The sequence below is a fragment of the Onychomys torridus genome, chromosome 6 (assembly GCF_903995425.1).
Source record: "Onychomys torridus chromosome 6, mOncTor1.1, whole genome shotgun sequence".
Taxonomy (NCBI): Eukaryota; Metazoa; Chordata; class Mammalia; order Rodentia; family Cricetidae; genus Onychomys; species Onychomys torridus.
In genome coordinates, this window is record NC_050448.1 from 65,866,257 (window position 1) to 65,881,952 (window position 15,696).

The 15,696-nt window shown below is 46.7% G+C and overlaps 1 protein-coding gene across 5 annotated transcripts in view; it reads right to left on the reverse strand.

The window, feature by feature from the left end:
* Positions 1 to 1,579: 1,579 nt before the first annotated feature.
* Dap3 (death associated protein 3) overlaps positions 1,580 to 15,696 on the reverse strand; it is a 30,407-nt gene continuing 16,290 nt past the window's right edge. For all 5 annotated transcript variants that reach the window (XM_036190758.1, XM_036190759.1, XM_036190756.1 and 2 more), the window contains exons 3-12: positions 13,563 to 13,667; positions 11,333 to 11,434; positions 10,162 to 10,270; positions 9,684 to 9,776; positions 8,623 to 8,753; positions 7,140 to 7,379; positions 5,755 to 5,814; positions 5,047 to 5,136; positions 3,225 to 3,342; positions 1,580 to 1,859 (exon numbers count right to left, since the gene is read on the reverse strand). In XM_036190758.1, coding sequence (XP_036046651.1) covers positions 1,774 to 1,859; positions 3,225 to 3,342; positions 5,047 to 5,136; positions 5,755 to 5,814; positions 7,140 to 7,379; positions 8,623 to 8,753; positions 9,684 to 9,776; positions 10,162 to 10,270; positions 11,333 to 11,434; positions 13,563 to 13,667 — 1,134 coding nt within the window. In that variant the 3' untranslated portion in view covers positions 1,580 to 1,773. The remainder of the gene's footprint in view (positions 1,860 to 3,224; positions 3,343 to 5,046; positions 5,137 to 5,754; positions 5,815 to 7,139; positions 7,380 to 8,622; positions 8,754 to 9,683; positions 9,777 to 10,161; positions 10,271 to 11,332; positions 11,435 to 13,562; positions 13,668 to 15,696) is intronic.

Genomic DNA, 15,696 nt, shown 5'->3' on the forward strand with positions numbered 1-15,696 from the left:
GACTAGCCAGACCACTGCCTGTAAATGACTCTAATGAACCTCCATAAATATATAATAATTTATTTTATTTGAGACACCCTGTGGTGTTAGGGTCCAGCTGCCACTGCTGTTAATGCACATGGCACTGGATGGTCACAGGTCTGGCATTCTCCTCTAGTGTAGTTCAGGGCTGTGTGTCACAGAGCCTGAACCCAGGCCCAGTAACTGGGGCTGTGCTACTTCCTTTGCTTCAAATCATTTTGAGAGGGCTCTTAATTAAAAAAAAAAGACAATTATATGTCTAGGTGTGGTGACACATGATAATACTACTCAGTCAATGCTAATGAGACTTACCTGGACTGCATAATGAGATCTTACCTCAAAAACAAACAAACAAACAAACCAACCAACCTTACTGATCCATGCCAGAGGCCTGTCAGTCAGTGCTCATTATGAAGCAGAAGCATCAGGAGACACAAAGATTTACAGTGCGAGCCTGTAGCTCAGCGGCAGAGTGCTAGCTCAGCATGTGCAGGTCCTTGGCGGCGGCACTGGAGGGACATGCACACGCGCACACACACGAGGAACCAGTCTTTCCTCCAATGGCCCTCTCCAGGTGTGAGAGTTGGTGTCTATGTGGTGTTGTGGACTAGTCTCTTGAGCTGACCCCGAGAAGCCAGCACCAGGACACAGGACTGCACCACGGTGGGCGTGCAGCTTCTCACAGAAAATCCTTCAAAGAAAGCATCACACCATCCAAGACAGGTGAGAGCTTCCTAGCAGTGAGCAGCTGTCTGCTGCGTGTCAAGTACTCACAAGTACCCCGAGAGTTTAGCATCATTGTCAACATTAGATAAAGTCAGACAAGAAAAGCAAACAGCTAGTAAGTGGGAAATATGGAAACCATATACTGAATTCTCACTGGGCACGGTACACATACATGTAACCCTAGCACTTAGTTGGAGGCAGGAGGATCCTGAGTTCATGATAATTCCTGCCTACACAGGAAGTTCTGCTCAGTCTCGGCTACATGAGATGACAAAGTGAGTGATGGCATTTGCCAGACGACACGCCCCCTGACAATGTCCCCAAATGCACACAAACGTGGAAGGAGAGGGTTGGCTTCACACAGCTGTCCCCAGCCTCCATTCCCGCACTGTGGCATGTGCACACACAATCATAAAAACTTAAACTCGGTGATATGGGTCACTTATTTCTTTAGCTCTTTCGAGGTGGGTACACAAACATAATTCTATCTGCATTAGTGTCAACTTATTATATACCATGCATGCTGTAGCAAGTACTCAATGCTCCCAGGAGATGTGGGACAGGGCTAGCTACACCCCCCTGGCAGAGCTCAGCTGGGGCTTCAGTACCATTCTGCAGAATCAAGAAGAAAGGCGCGAACAGGGACTCAGAAGTTACCTGAGCAGGAATTAGGCTGGGAATCTTGGTCTCCTGAATTGACTTATGATCAGAAGACAGAACAATTAGTAATTTCTATAGAATTGAGTTTCTTTAGATGCCAACAAACAAAATTCTATAGAAATTCAATTTGGCCAGTGTGAACGCTTTCCTTATTACAAATTTAACACAACACTTAGAAACAGATCTACTTTTAATGTGAAAACCACACACAAAAAAATTGCAATCAGTTGTCGTGACAACGGACATCCTATTGCCATATGCCCCATCACTTCAGGTCAGGCTGTTCCGCGTGTGCATCTAGGGCCTTCCTCACGTGAGGTAGCGGGCAAGGAATGCATCTTCCAGGAATGCTGTCTCTGTTGGTGCTTACAGGGAGGCACAGAGCCGCTCCAGCTGCCCGGGGTTGCAATTACTCAGAAACCTCAGCTCCTTCTTCCCTTCTTCTGTTGGAGCTGAAAGAGAGCCAAAAAACACAAATGTCAGCTTGTCCCTGCTCTGAACTGCAGTCAGAGGCTTCCTGTTCAGACACCTGAGACCTGTGTTCTGCTCCCCTCCCGCTCAGCACCTGCCGCTCCTATTTTCTCCGCTCTAGTCTCACATTCTCATTACTGCTAGCTCCAACTCTGCTTTTGGCAAGGCTAGAGATCCAATTTCTAGCACATGTAGGGTCTCATGTCACCCAACGTGACCTGGCACCACAGCAGTCATTACTGGCTCTCCATTACTCAGGGATACAGCACTTCCCTTTGTCTCCATGAGGTGAAGCAGACTCGCACAAAGAACTAGGATGCTTCCAATGCAAGAGTTAAGAGCTCCTGAAGCCGGGAACCCGGGGTGGTGTGACGCACACCTTTAATCACTCAGGAGGGAGAGGCAGGCGGATCTCTGTGAGTTCAAGGCCAGCCTGGACTACAGAGCGAGATCCAGGACAGCCAGGACTGTTTGTTACATAGAGAGCTTCTGAACCTAGGTGTGACATAAGTGCTTGAGACTGACTTCTCAGGTGGTTCAGAGAGTAGACACTGAGTGTGAGGTAAGCATAGGTACATAGTGAGACATTGTCTCAAAAAAACAAAAGAAAAAGGAAACAAAGTTATCAATTTCTGAACTGAGAACAGAGACTGCAAAGATCTGGTTTGGTGGCAGCCTCTCACACAGTATGACTTCTTCAGGACAGGTGTCCCGGATGGGAGCACACAGGTAAGTGCACGCATCAGTGAGGACGCAGCAGCTCCGTCATGTGGAAGCTGCCTGGCAGCTGGTGTGAAACTGCTTGCTTCTTCAGCACCAACGCTTTCTTCTCAACAAGGTGAGAATTTAAGCAGAAATATGCAGTATGAAATTAAAATGTGGCCACCTTCAAATCACATTTTTGTATTCTCTTATTATATAGAAGAAGTCCAAGGGGAAAAAATGAAATACAAAACACAGGTGCTGCTGAGGGAGAGAGCAAGGGTCTGTGTTATGCCTGAGTAGGTCATGAACGGAGTGCTTGGGCCCACAGCTTGCGGTTCTATTTTTGGAAGCTCTGAGAACTTGGAGGATTAGGGGCTCAGCAGAAGGGAGCAGGTTCCTGCAGGAGTATCCTTGGGGGCTCTACATTCTCCAGGCCTTGTTTCTCTGCCTGTTTCCTGTCTGCCATGACATGAACACTCTGCTCTTGCACACACAAGATCATGGAGCCACATGGCCTTGGCTGATCCTCCTGAAGCTGTGAGCCCAAAGCTATGAACTTGGTCAAAATGCCCTGTGCACTAACTGACTCAGCACAGCTTGCTGTGAACAGCTGGGCAGGGCAGGGCGATCACATGACTGACCTTTCTCGTGCTGAAGCCAATTATTCTCTAAATAATACTGAAAAGAACTTTCAAATTCCTTTGGATTGTAGTTGGAAATAAGGATGGGAAGAAAAGGCTCCATAGCATCGAATCCTTCCTGGGGAGGAAAAGGACAGACACACAGTGTTAGTGACGGAGCACCCTGTGAGGACAGGGCCTTTTCTCTGTCCTACTCTGACACCCCCACTCACCCAGTCTACCCCACTCTTGGCTTCCTGCCTCAGAGGATGGTGTCCATGGTGACTAGTGACGACTTATACTGCCACAGCGTATCGAAGAAGAGGTGGAGGCTCTCTGTAAGTTTGAGGCCAGCCTGCTCTACGTAGGGAGTGCCAGGACAGGGGGACCTGTTCTCAGGATTTATAAATCCGTACCACGGCTGGCCTAGCACGCACAGGATTTGTGTTTAGTTCACCCATCACAAAAAACGGTAGTAATAAAACTCCCCCCAACAAACCTACAGTGTAACAAAGAGGCAATTATATTAGAAAGAGAAAAATGTTTCTAATTCAGGTTACTATTAATGCAAGCAAGGAGGATAAAACAATATGAAAGATGGCATTTCTGGAAGTGAGGTGAAAGGTATACAAAAATACGGATTCTTCTGTGAAATTATGACAAAATTAAATGATTTAAAGAGGAGGAGCTGGAGAGATGGCTCAGTGGTTAAGAGCACTGGCTGCTCTTCCAGATGACCTGGGTTCAATTCCCAGCAACTACATGGCGGCTCACAACTGTCTCACCACTGTCTGTAACTCCAGTTCTAGGGGATCTGACCCCTTCACACAGACATACATGCAGGCAAAACAACAATACACATTAAAAAAAAAAAAAAAAAAGACATGGGAGCGCATATCTTTAATCCTGGGACTCGGGAGGCAGAGGCAGGTGGATCACTGCCAATTCGAAGCCAGCCTGGTCTACAGAGCGAGTTCTAGGACAACCAGGGCTGTTACACAGAGAAACCCTGTCTCAAAAACAAAAACAAAAACCAAAAAAGAGCCATGGGGCCGCGGGACAGATGGCTCCTCAGTTAAGAGTACTTGTTACTGGAGAGTTCCTGTGTTTGAAAAGCCCCAGCACCCACACGGTGGGATCACAAGCACCCCTAATTCCATATCCTAGGGATTCAACAGGCACATTCACAAATTCAGACATATAGACATAAAGTCAAATAACAAATAAATCTTTTTTTTAAAATTAAATAAATCTTACTAGATTTTTAAAAAAGATTTATTATGTATACAGCATGTATGACTGCAGGCCAGAAGAGGGTGCCAGATCTCGTTACAGATGGTCGTGAGCCACCATGTGGTTGCTGGGAACTGAACTCAGGACCTCAGGAAGAGCAGTCAGTGCTCTTAACCTCTGAGCCACCTCTCCAGCCCCTAAATAAATACATTTTAAAATAAAGGCACCTGCCAGGAAGCCTGACATCCAGTGTTAGCATCCCAGGACCCACACTGTAGAAGAGAACCAATTCCTGCCTCTGGCCTCCACACATGTGCCATGGTGTGTGACCCTCCCCCCAAATAAATATTAATAAGAAAGAGACAGTCTCTAGAGCAGAGGTTCTCAACCTTCCCAATGCTGTGACCCTTTAACATAATTCCTCATGCTGTGATGACCTCCAACCATAAAATTATTTCATTGCTACTTCATAACTGTAATGTTGCTACTGTGACAGATGGTGATGTAAATAGCTGATATTTGACCCCAAAGGGGTTGAGGCCCACAAGCTGAGAACTGTTGCTTTAGACAGTGGTTACTCTAAGGGAAACAGGTTTCTCCAAGACTTGACCTTTCCCAGAAGCTCCTGCGGCAAGTACGCTGTTCTGGACTTAAAGAGGGACCCGGTTTGGCTTAAACTCAACACAATTGCACCTCCATGCTGAAAAAAAAGAAAGAGTTGAATTTTTAAAGATGGGAATGACAGACACGCCACAGTCATCTGTAGATTTTTCTCACAACAGCATTGTGACAATGTGGTTTAGCTGAATTAATTGGCAACAAAACAGTCACTGCTTCTTGATTGGGCTCTGACAATAAACTACTACAAGACCTTAAGTTTATCACAATCTAGTTTTGTTTTCAATTTCTTCTGCAACACCTCCAATCCTAGTACTTAAGCAACTGACTGAAGCAGAAGAATTGGGAGTGTGGGCAGCGTGAGTTCGAAGGCAGCCTGAGCTACAAAATGAGCGCCTATCTAGCTGTCTTGCTGGGCTTGATGGTTCACTTCTTAATTCCCGGCACCCAGGAGGCGGAGCTCTGTGAGTTCCAGGCCAGCCAGTACTACACAGTGAGACTCTGCCTCAAATAAAAATTACAGAACAAGAAAAGGAGAGACAGACAGAGATCAGACAGACAGACACTAATGAGAAGGCTTAGCCAGTAAAGGAACTTTCTGCAGCCCCTCACTGTGTAACTACAAACAGGAGGTAAGATAAACAACAGTAAAGAAGGAAATGCACTTTCCTCTGCAAGGATGGAGCATCTGGGCACTTACCCAATCATTCCTCACCATTTTCCTCAGGCTGTGGACGAGGGATAGTTCCCCCGGGGCAATCTGCAAGTGGTCAAAAAGAGAGCCAAGAGATTAGGAGTATACTTCTTGGGCTGTTTCCCTGAGAAAACTGAATTGACAATTAGATAAAAGGAAAAGTTTTTTGTGATCATAGTACCTGAACATACTGCCTCTGGATTAAGAGAGCTGAGGAGAAAGGAGAGGAAGAGGCTGGAAGGAGGAGAGAGGATACCTTCCTGCCTTGGTATTTCTGATCTCTACATAGACCACAGCCTCTCTTTGAAAACAAGTTAGAACCAAGGAAGAGAGCAAAGCCCCTTGAGCATTTCCCAACATGCTCCCTGGTTTGCGATGCATGATGGAGCACGTGACAGGTACCGGGTAGTTTTTGTCAACTTCACACAAGCCAGGGGTATCTGGGAAGAGTCAACTCCAACTGGGCAATGCTGCCATCAGACTGGCCCAGAGACAAGCGATTGATGGGGAGAATGGGGAGTAGCCCACTGTGGGTGGTGCCATTCGTGGACAGGTGGTCCTGGAGTGTGTAAGGAAGCACACTGAACAAGCCAGGGGAGCAAGCCATATCCCTCTTCCACGGTCTCTGCATCTGCTCCTGTCTCCAGGGTCCACCCTGCTTCCTTCGGTGGGAAACTGACAGGGGTCTGTCCCTTTCCTACACACATTGTTTTGGATCATGGTGTTTTATCACAGCAATGGAAAGCCAACTAAGCGGGGCGGTGGTGGCACTTGCCTTTAATCCCAGCACTCGGGAGTCTGAGGCCAGCCTGGTCTATAGATTGCATTCCAGGACAGCCAGGACTATTATATAGACAAACCTTCTCTCAGAAAACCAACAAACAACCCCCCCCCCCCCCCCCCCCCCCCCAAAAAAAAAAAAAAAAAAAAAAGCCAACTAAGACATATCACCTCCCTCTTTTTTGGAACTAATTCATCTTACCTCCCTCCCTGCCTTTTGTTTAGAGTGCTGGACATAGAGCCTGTGGCCTTCCACATACTAGGCACCATGTGCTTACCAGACCACACTGGTGGCTTGTTACTGTTTCCTATCTTTTTGTTGTTTGTAAAGAGTTATGTATGTTTACGTGTTATGAGTGTTTGCCCTGGATGCATGTCCGTCCACTGCATGAGAGCTTGGTGAGCGTGCTGGACACCCCCCCCCCCCAAGTAGAGTGACAGATGGTTGTGAGCTGCCACCGTCCCTCAGCAAGAGCAGTCAGTGCTCTTACCAACTCTGCTATCGTTCCAGCTCCGTACTTCAAACTCCAGGGGAAAACATCCCATGTGGCCCACCCAGGAAAGCACCAGGCCTTGTATAGGAGAGAATCAGAGAAACCAAATATTCCTACCAGGGTCTTGTCTTCTCTTCTCAGTGTGGTCCTTCCCCAGAGAGCATTGACCCCATCCACCGCTACCAGGAGGCGGAAGTGTCCTCTGGAACTCTGCCTCCTCAGCTCCTTCAGCAGGACCCCAACTGCGTCTGTGGCGTTCCTGACTCGAGTGATGCCCTGTTCAACCACGTCTCCCAGAGGGCTGCCCTTCTCTGTGCTTTCTCTCCTATTCCAGACGTACTTCTCTTCAACTTTTATCTAAAAGTAAGCAAACAAAGCAAGAAAATCCAACAGGCTGCTTGTTTAGGCTAAAGACTTGGCTGAGCCACAAGGCGGGGCGATGTAGGAATCAAAGACTTTTAACCTCTCTCCTGGAGGGGACGGGAGCCTGATACTGGGTCTTGGACTTTAGCGTAGGCTGGCCTCCAACTTAAGACAATTACCCTGTCTCAGATTTCTAAGTGCTGGGATTAGAGGTGTGAAGTACCTCACCTGGCGACATCTGGCGAAAAAGGCCCAAAGAGGCCACTGGCATAGTCCCATTCACCCCAAAGTACCCATCATCAAATCCCAAGTTTCAAGCATACTAGGCAGGTACATATCTTGGCATTCACGTTTTCTTCCTTCCTTTCTTTCTTTTTTTTGAGATAGGGTCTCACTATGTAGCTCTGGCTGTCCTGGAAGTAGCTCTGTAGACCAGGCTGGCCTCAAACTCAGAGATCTGCCTGTCTCTGCCTCCTGAGTCCTGGGCCTGAGGTACCACGGCCCAGCTGACACTCACATTTTCAAAAAACACCCTTATTTATTTGTGTATGTGCCCAAGGGAGGGTGCACACGAGCCACCATGCAGGCTGGTCACAGAACAACTTGCAGGAGTAAGTTCCCTCTTCCCGTCATGTGGGTCCTGCTTTCTAACTCAGGGCAGGAGGTACAGGGAGTGGCAAGAGCTTCTTCATCTCGCCAGCTGACACGCGGTATCAATACACTCTTCTGTGAGTCCTTACACTACAGTGGGAAAGCCTGTCTAGAACTCAATGGAAGATGCTGGAGTGTGGGGTTTTGTGCACTCCAGGCTGAGGCAGCTTGGGATACACAGGAGGCTCAGAGACAGCCCAAACCACACAGCAAATGAAACATCAAAATGAAACTGGAATGAATGATCTTACCCTCATGTTTTCAGTTTATCTGGAGGAAAACCTTACTGTGGGCCATATGCTTGTGGAGGATTCAAGGATCTTTCAGAAACAGTAAGTCAATTCAGACTTTTATTTTACTAGCCACTAAACGAACACCTTACAGCTGCCACCTCTTTATTTGATAACAAAAAATGAACTTTAAGTTGTGAGCCCGCTGTGAGCAAAAAATATTAAAGGGACACAAAATGCTTATTCATCACCACTGCAGCCGCCCTTCTCTATCTACAGTGCCCAACTAAGTACTGAAGCAGCAGGAGATGGGCGGGGCAAAGGTCAGCCTGCACTGGATTTCTGGCTGCGGTCACCTGGCTCAGGAAGTGCTTATTTGTGGTTTTGAAGTTCTTCAGCCAGGTAGAAGCCTCCAGGGGCTGATCAAAGCGCTGTTTGTTGAAGGTGGACGGCAGGAGCTCCCGACAGTTTTTCACCCAGAGATGAGCTACAAAATGCACAAGAAAACCAATTAGGAACTGAGTGTGGTAACTTGCAATACTGCTTCTTTCATTTTGTGTCACAACTGCTTTGACAACAGAAGTCAGAAGAGGGCCCGGGGCCCTGGCACTAGAGTTCAGATGCTATGAGCTGCTGTATGGGTGCTGGGAACTGAACCCAGGTTCCCTGCAAGAGCAGCCAGTGCTCTTAACCACTGAGTCATCTCTCCAGCCCTGTGAGTCATCTTTAAATTAGGAGAAATATTTACAAAATATGAACATATCTTCTTGTGTGCGGTGGCACTGGGGACTGATCCTATATGTTCTCGATTTCAGACTGAACATTACATTATAATCAGTACATAAAGACATGGAGTGGACTGTCATTTCTTTCCACTGCTGATTTTTATGTGTTTATTTTTAATTAAAAAAAATTTTTCCCCCCCGAGACAGGTTTTCTTTGTGTAGCCCTAGCAGGCTGTCCTGGAACTCACTCTGTAGCCCAGGCTGGCCTCGAACTCACAGAGATCCACCTGCCTCTGCCTCCTGAGTGCTGGGATTGAAGGCATGTGCCACCCCAGATTACTGCCAATTTTTAAAGGCAAATTAGAAAATGTGGCTATACACAACGTTGAAAACAGAAGATAAACGCCAAGTATGAGGATTCAAATCTATCCTGCAGAACTTGAACTCTGAAGTGTCAGGGAATGTGCAGGCTCTGTGGATACTCAAAATAGTCACTGAGAGAAAAACAAACAGTGGTTGGTGTCTATGGTTGACCTCCCAAAACTGAGGCAGGAGGGGTTTGTTCCAGCCGAAGGACTCAGAGTTAGCACGGCATGGGTACCGCACCACGGCCGTGGGCTCTCAAGAGGTCACGCTGCTGCCTGAGCAGCAAGACAACGGTCTGACAGAGAAGACAGACAGGACATTCTTACCATCCGGGATATGCAGAACCAGCCAGTCATGCTTCGCACAGAAATGAACAGCATGGCAGAGACTGAGAGTTTTCCCTGTTCCCTTCTCCCCGTCTAAGGAGTGTGTTAAAGAAAACATCATCACGAGCAACGTGTTTCCCATCAACAGCATTTCTCTGCTAGGCATGGTGATGCACTCGGCAGAGGCTGCTGATCAGCTGAGTGTGAGGCCAGCCACTGCCACACAGCAAGACCTTGTCTCAAAAACCAAACCCCCCAGCCAGCATCTCCTTTTCTTTTTTTGGTTTTCGAGACAGGGTTTCTCTGTGTAGCTTTGCGCCTTTTCCTGGAACTCACTTGGTAGCCCAGGCTGGCCTCGAACTCACAGAGATCCGCCTGGCTCTGCCTTCCAAGTGCTGGGATTAAAGGCGTGTGCCACCAACTAAGCATCTAAGACAAGGGAGAACTCAAGAGGACCCGGGCTTGTCGGGAAGGATACAGAGAAGATACCGCACAGCCGGATGAGCAAACTTGGTGTTTTTCAGGTAGCCCAGAAGCTCCAGAGCTGGCCTCCTTACCATCAGACAAGCCTCACCGAAGGTCTTCACCTAAGCAAGCAGGAGGGGAAGAAGATGGGCATGGAACTTCTAGCCATTCTAACCATGATACAGCAGACCAGAGCTCCAAACTCATCCGCATTCAGTTATGAGAGGCTGGGTTGTCAATGAATTTGAAAATCCGAGGTACATTGTTTCATATCAAGTAACATAAATAGCTAGCTTTTGATGTTTTTTTAAAAGATTTATTTATTTATATATTTTATGTATAATGAATGTTCTATTTGTATGAAAGACAGAAGAGAGCATCAGATCTCATTGTAGATGGTTGTGAGCCAACATGTGGTTGCTGGCAATTGAACTCAGGACCTCTGGAAGAGCAGCCAGTGCTCTTAATCTCTGAGCCATCTCTCCTGATTCTTCTTTTGTATCCGTTTTTAATGTTGTGATGACGGGGATGGAATCCGGAGCTTTGTGCACATCAGACAAATTCATGTAAGCACTCTCTTACCAAGGCGGACCCTTAAGTCCAGTGCTGTCGCTTTTATAAAAGACTTCTCCCTTCAAACCAAACTGGTACCGTGGGGCCTGACCAGCCCAAACTGGACAGTGAAATGAAATAAAGATGAATGGAGCAGAAATGTCTTACTAGGCAATGTGACAGACAAAGCTAAAGAACGTAGGAGCAGGCCTTCGTGTAAATAGGATTATGGAGAAGCTGTGCAGGAACGTTATGGCGTGGGTAAGAACTGTCTCCCCAAACTTCCTGTATCTGAAGACAGACTCACTCAACATTCAGAGGTAGGACTTTGGGAAGGAAGGGCTAGCTCTCAAGGTCTCTGACTTTCATCAAAGGACCAATGATCGATTCATAATCTGATGGGGCCTAATTAGGGAGTAGTGCACTGAGGGCATGTCATAAAAGGGTTACCTTGCCCCCAGCCACCTCCTCTGCATCTTTCTCTCTTCACTGCCTCCCCACCAAGATGTGGGCAGTGACGCCTGCCATGTCCTTCTGCCATGATGCTACGTCACCACATCACTATAACCCTTTCCCCCACAACTGCACACTACTCTCGGCTCCCCTGCTCTGTCCTCGGTCTGAGCACCTACCTGCATCATGTATCGAGGAGGCAGGCCATGAGGAAATACTGTCTTTAGATCCTGGAGGGGGATGCTGTAGTACTGGCCCTCATGCTGCTCCCCATGCTTAGCCTGAAACACGAACACAAACAGGGACAAGAGATCACAAAGTGATCTGGGCTTTGAAAAGAAGCTAGGCTGGGTATGACACACTCCTATTATCTCAGAGCTCAAAGGCTGAAACAGAATTATCATGAATTCCAGGTCAGCCTAGGCCATAGAGAGACCCTGCCTCAAAAAAACCCAACCAACCAACCAAACAAAACCCAACAAAATACACACACACACAAATCCAACAAAAACAAACAAACCAAAAAATCTACAACAACCAAAACACAAAAACAAAAGAAAAAACTGAAATCAAGCCAGGCCTAAAACTCAGCTACCCAGCACACAGAGCAGGTACTCCTGCCGGGACACGGCTGGGCAAACGGCAACGTCTCAGAGCAGGAAGTATCTCTGTATCTGAGATATAGGTACATCTGAGATGCTATGTAGCCCAGGCTGGCCTGGAACTTTTGTCAATCTTCCTGGTGTAGCTTCCTGATTGCTGAGATTACACATGTGTGCCACCAAGCCTGTCTTTTCATTTCAAACACTGGTTATTGAGATAGCAAGATCCCAGCACTCGGGAGGCAGAGGCAGGTGGATCTCTGTGAGTTCGAGGCCAGCCTGGTCTACAGAGGGAGATCCAGGACAGGCACCAAACCCTGTCTCAAAAAACAAAACAAAACAAAACAAAACAAAACAAAACAAAACAAAAAAAAAAAAAAAGAAAAAGAGAGCGCTAGCAAGATGGTTGGGTTCAGTGGTAAACATACTTGTTGCCAAGCTTGACAACTTGAGTTCAAAACAGAGGACCCACATGGTGGAAGGAGATAAATTCCCAAAGTTGTTCATTGATCTCCGAATGACACAGGCATACCCCCCCCCCCCCAGCAAATACATCTAATGAAGTGTTGGCATCCCCAAGTCCAGTGTAGAACATTGTATAGACTTGGTGGCCTGCCTAACAAAAGTTTGTTAGTTGTTCAGGATAAGCTGCTGATGGGGGCAGACACAATCTCTGCCCCTGGGTTCTTTTATGCTGTGAAGAGATGCTGCAGTCATGTGGTGAGATCAGCTGTGTGATGCTGTTTCCATAGAAACCCTAGAGGACTTGAAAAATAGCACTGAAAGATGCTTTAGTGACTTCCTTAATTTATTCTATTTTATTTTACATTTGTGAGAATAGGTGAATGCTAACTACAAGTTTTAAACATATCCTGGTGAAATTATGTTTTGATAGAAGGGAATCTTTTTAAATGTCAACACAGTCACATTAGGAGGGGACAAGCCCACAAAAAAGCTGATGGCTTCCTTCACATTACAGAGAGCACAGCCCACACAAATGACTTCACTTCTAAGAGATGGCACCATCACTGGGCACGGAGGAGAAGAGTCAGCACCCCGTCTGCCAGGGCTTACACCGGACGCTACTGCTCACAGACACCGAGAAGAGGGGAATGTGTGCTGGGATTAAAGACATGCTCCTCCACGCATAATAAATCCAAGGTCTTCAGCGCACTAGTCAAGGACTATCCCACTGGGCTTTTCTTTCCCCAAGCCTGGGTTCCCTATGTTTAAGTAAAATTCTACTGCAACATAACCACACACCTATGTGATCACAACAGGGCTGAAGAGCTATGAAGAACAATCTTAAACCAAAGTCTAAAATATATACCAACTGGGCATTTAAGGAAAGTTGCTCCCCACTAAAAGATAATTTGTACCAAAATTATTTCAGAAGGAACTGAATTCAGCTAATTTTTTTTTGTTTGTTTTGAGACAGGGTCTTTCTACATAGCTCTGGCTGTCCTGAAACTATGTAGGCCAGGCTTGCCTTGAGCTCACAGAGATCCGCCTGCCTCCGATGGGATTAAAGGTGTGCACCACCACGTCCAGACTAATTTAGCCAATTTTTAATTCAGCAAGAATTCTTGGCACTAGGTGAATTCATTAATAAGATCACATTAGAAGGAATTTGAACGAACTCTGTGCTTTGTATTTCCACAGCACCACAAAGCACAGGGAAGACCCATGTTCGAGTGCTAGCCACGTGCCTCATCTACCTGATCATAAGGAAATCAGTTTCCTGATATGTAAAGGAATACATGGCAACCCAAGTTGTAATCTCTGAAACTGCCCACTGACAACTTACCGGGTCACTGTCACCGGTGCGGGAAACAGCTCTGGGACGCTCAGCTGGGACAGGATTGCACTGAGCTCCTTGGGCACTCGTGTGTAAAAAACACCTCGGGTCCAACTGCAAAAGGAAACCTGTTAGTGTTCTAGAGTCATCAGGATTTCAAATGCTGTTGTAACACTGAGGACTCAAGCTATGTCTCTAAACATGACACTGAAATTTTAGTTCTTAGCATAACCCACTTGGCCACTGTGATGATGATTCCTGACACTAATTTTACTCAGCATAGGAACCACAAGCCTCCACCATGAGGGGTCAGTGCAATGTGCTTTAGTGTGGACGGCAGTAAACTGTCCCTCTAAATGGCTCTTTCTTGCTCACAAAACAGGTCCTTCCTTAGTCACTTCCCACTTTATTTATTTATTTATTTTTCTGAAGTGGTCTCCCACCTAGCCCACAGCTCACTGATTTGGATATTGTGGCTGGCCGGCAAACTCCAATGACCCTCCGTCTTCCCTCCCAAGCACACACCAGCTCTGCAACATTACTGGCAGATTTCAACACAAAGTGTCAGTGTAAAGAAACAGGCTGCTGTGATTTGAGAGCCTGAGTATAAGTCAGCTTTACAGCAGAGAGTGTCCTGTATACTCCTTTACATCTCTCCTCCAGATAGGCTGGGGTCATGCAATTACTTTTGGCTGCAGAGCCAGGATGAAAATGATTTCAGTCATTTAAAGTCACATCCAGCTGAGAGTGCCTTAAGTGCCGTCACCTCTTGCTGTGGCAGCCTAGGTAACAGAGCAGTAAGAGCCTTTCTCAACAAACAAACAAACAAACAAAAACACAAGAAGGGTAAAGAGGAGACAGAGGAGCAGGGCTGGAGAGGCGGCCCAGAAGTTAAGAGCACTGGCCGCTCTTCCAGAGGATCCTGGTTTATTCCCAGCACCCACATGGCAGCTCACGACTATCTGTAACTCCCTTCCCAGGTGATCTACGCCCTCTTCTGGCCGCCACAGGCACCAGGAATGCACATAGATATACATGCAAACAAACATGGAGACACACAAATAAAATTAAAAATATTCCAGTGCCACAAGGGGGTGCTACTTCTGCAGTACTCTGATGAATTTTTAGCTAGATTGTTTTTATTCTTCAGTAAGTAAAAAGCTAACAAAATGGATTCCTTATGTTTTAAAGTGTTAGAAAAGTCTCACTTCTAGGATAACAACCCTATGTACAATTCCCTCTGCTTAGTTCCAGAATGAAATCATACAGTTCTCCAACCACCAGTGGGCCAGACTAGGTCATTCTGAGCCAAACTAAAAACATTTACATTAAAAAATATATATTTAATTTTGATGCATATCGGTGTTTTGGCTGCATGCATGTCTGTGTACCACGTATGTCCAATAGTACCCTCAGAGGCCAGAGTGAAGAGGGCTCCCCTGGAACTGGAGTTACAGAAGGCTGTGAGCCACCAAGTCAGTGCCGGGGCTCACACAGCATCTTCAGCCAGAGCTCTTACCATTGAGCCAACTCTCCAACTTCCAACTACACTCCTTTCTTTGAGACAGGGTCTCGCTATGTAACTCTAGCTGCCCTGAACTCACTATGTAAAGCACACTGACCTTGAATTTAGAGATTTGCTGTCTCTGCCCCCTGCCTGAGATGACGGGAATGTGCCACCCACCACACCTGGCCCTCAGTTTTTCTTTCACATGTACCAGTATTTTGTTTGCATGCGTGTTAAGTGAATGCGAGCGTGCTGATGCTCAAAGAGGCCAGAAGAAGGCACTGGAGCCTCTGGAACTGAAGCTATGGTGGTTAGGAGCCCTCAGGTAGGTGCTAGAACCCAAACTCAGGTCCTCTTCAAGAGCAGTGAGTGCTCTGAACTACCAAGCCAACTTTCCTGCCCCAAATTTGCTTTTCTTTCTTTCTTTCTTTCTTTTTTTTTTTTGAGACAGGGTTTCTCTGTAACTTTGGAGGCTGTCCTGGACTAGCTCTGTAGACCAGGCTGGCCTCGAACTCACAGAGATCCACCTGCCTCTGCCTCCCGAGTGCTGGGATTACAGGCGTGCGCCACCACTGCCTGGCGTAATTTTTTTGTTTTGTTTTGATTCTCTAAAATGGACAGAGGCTTTTTTTATAA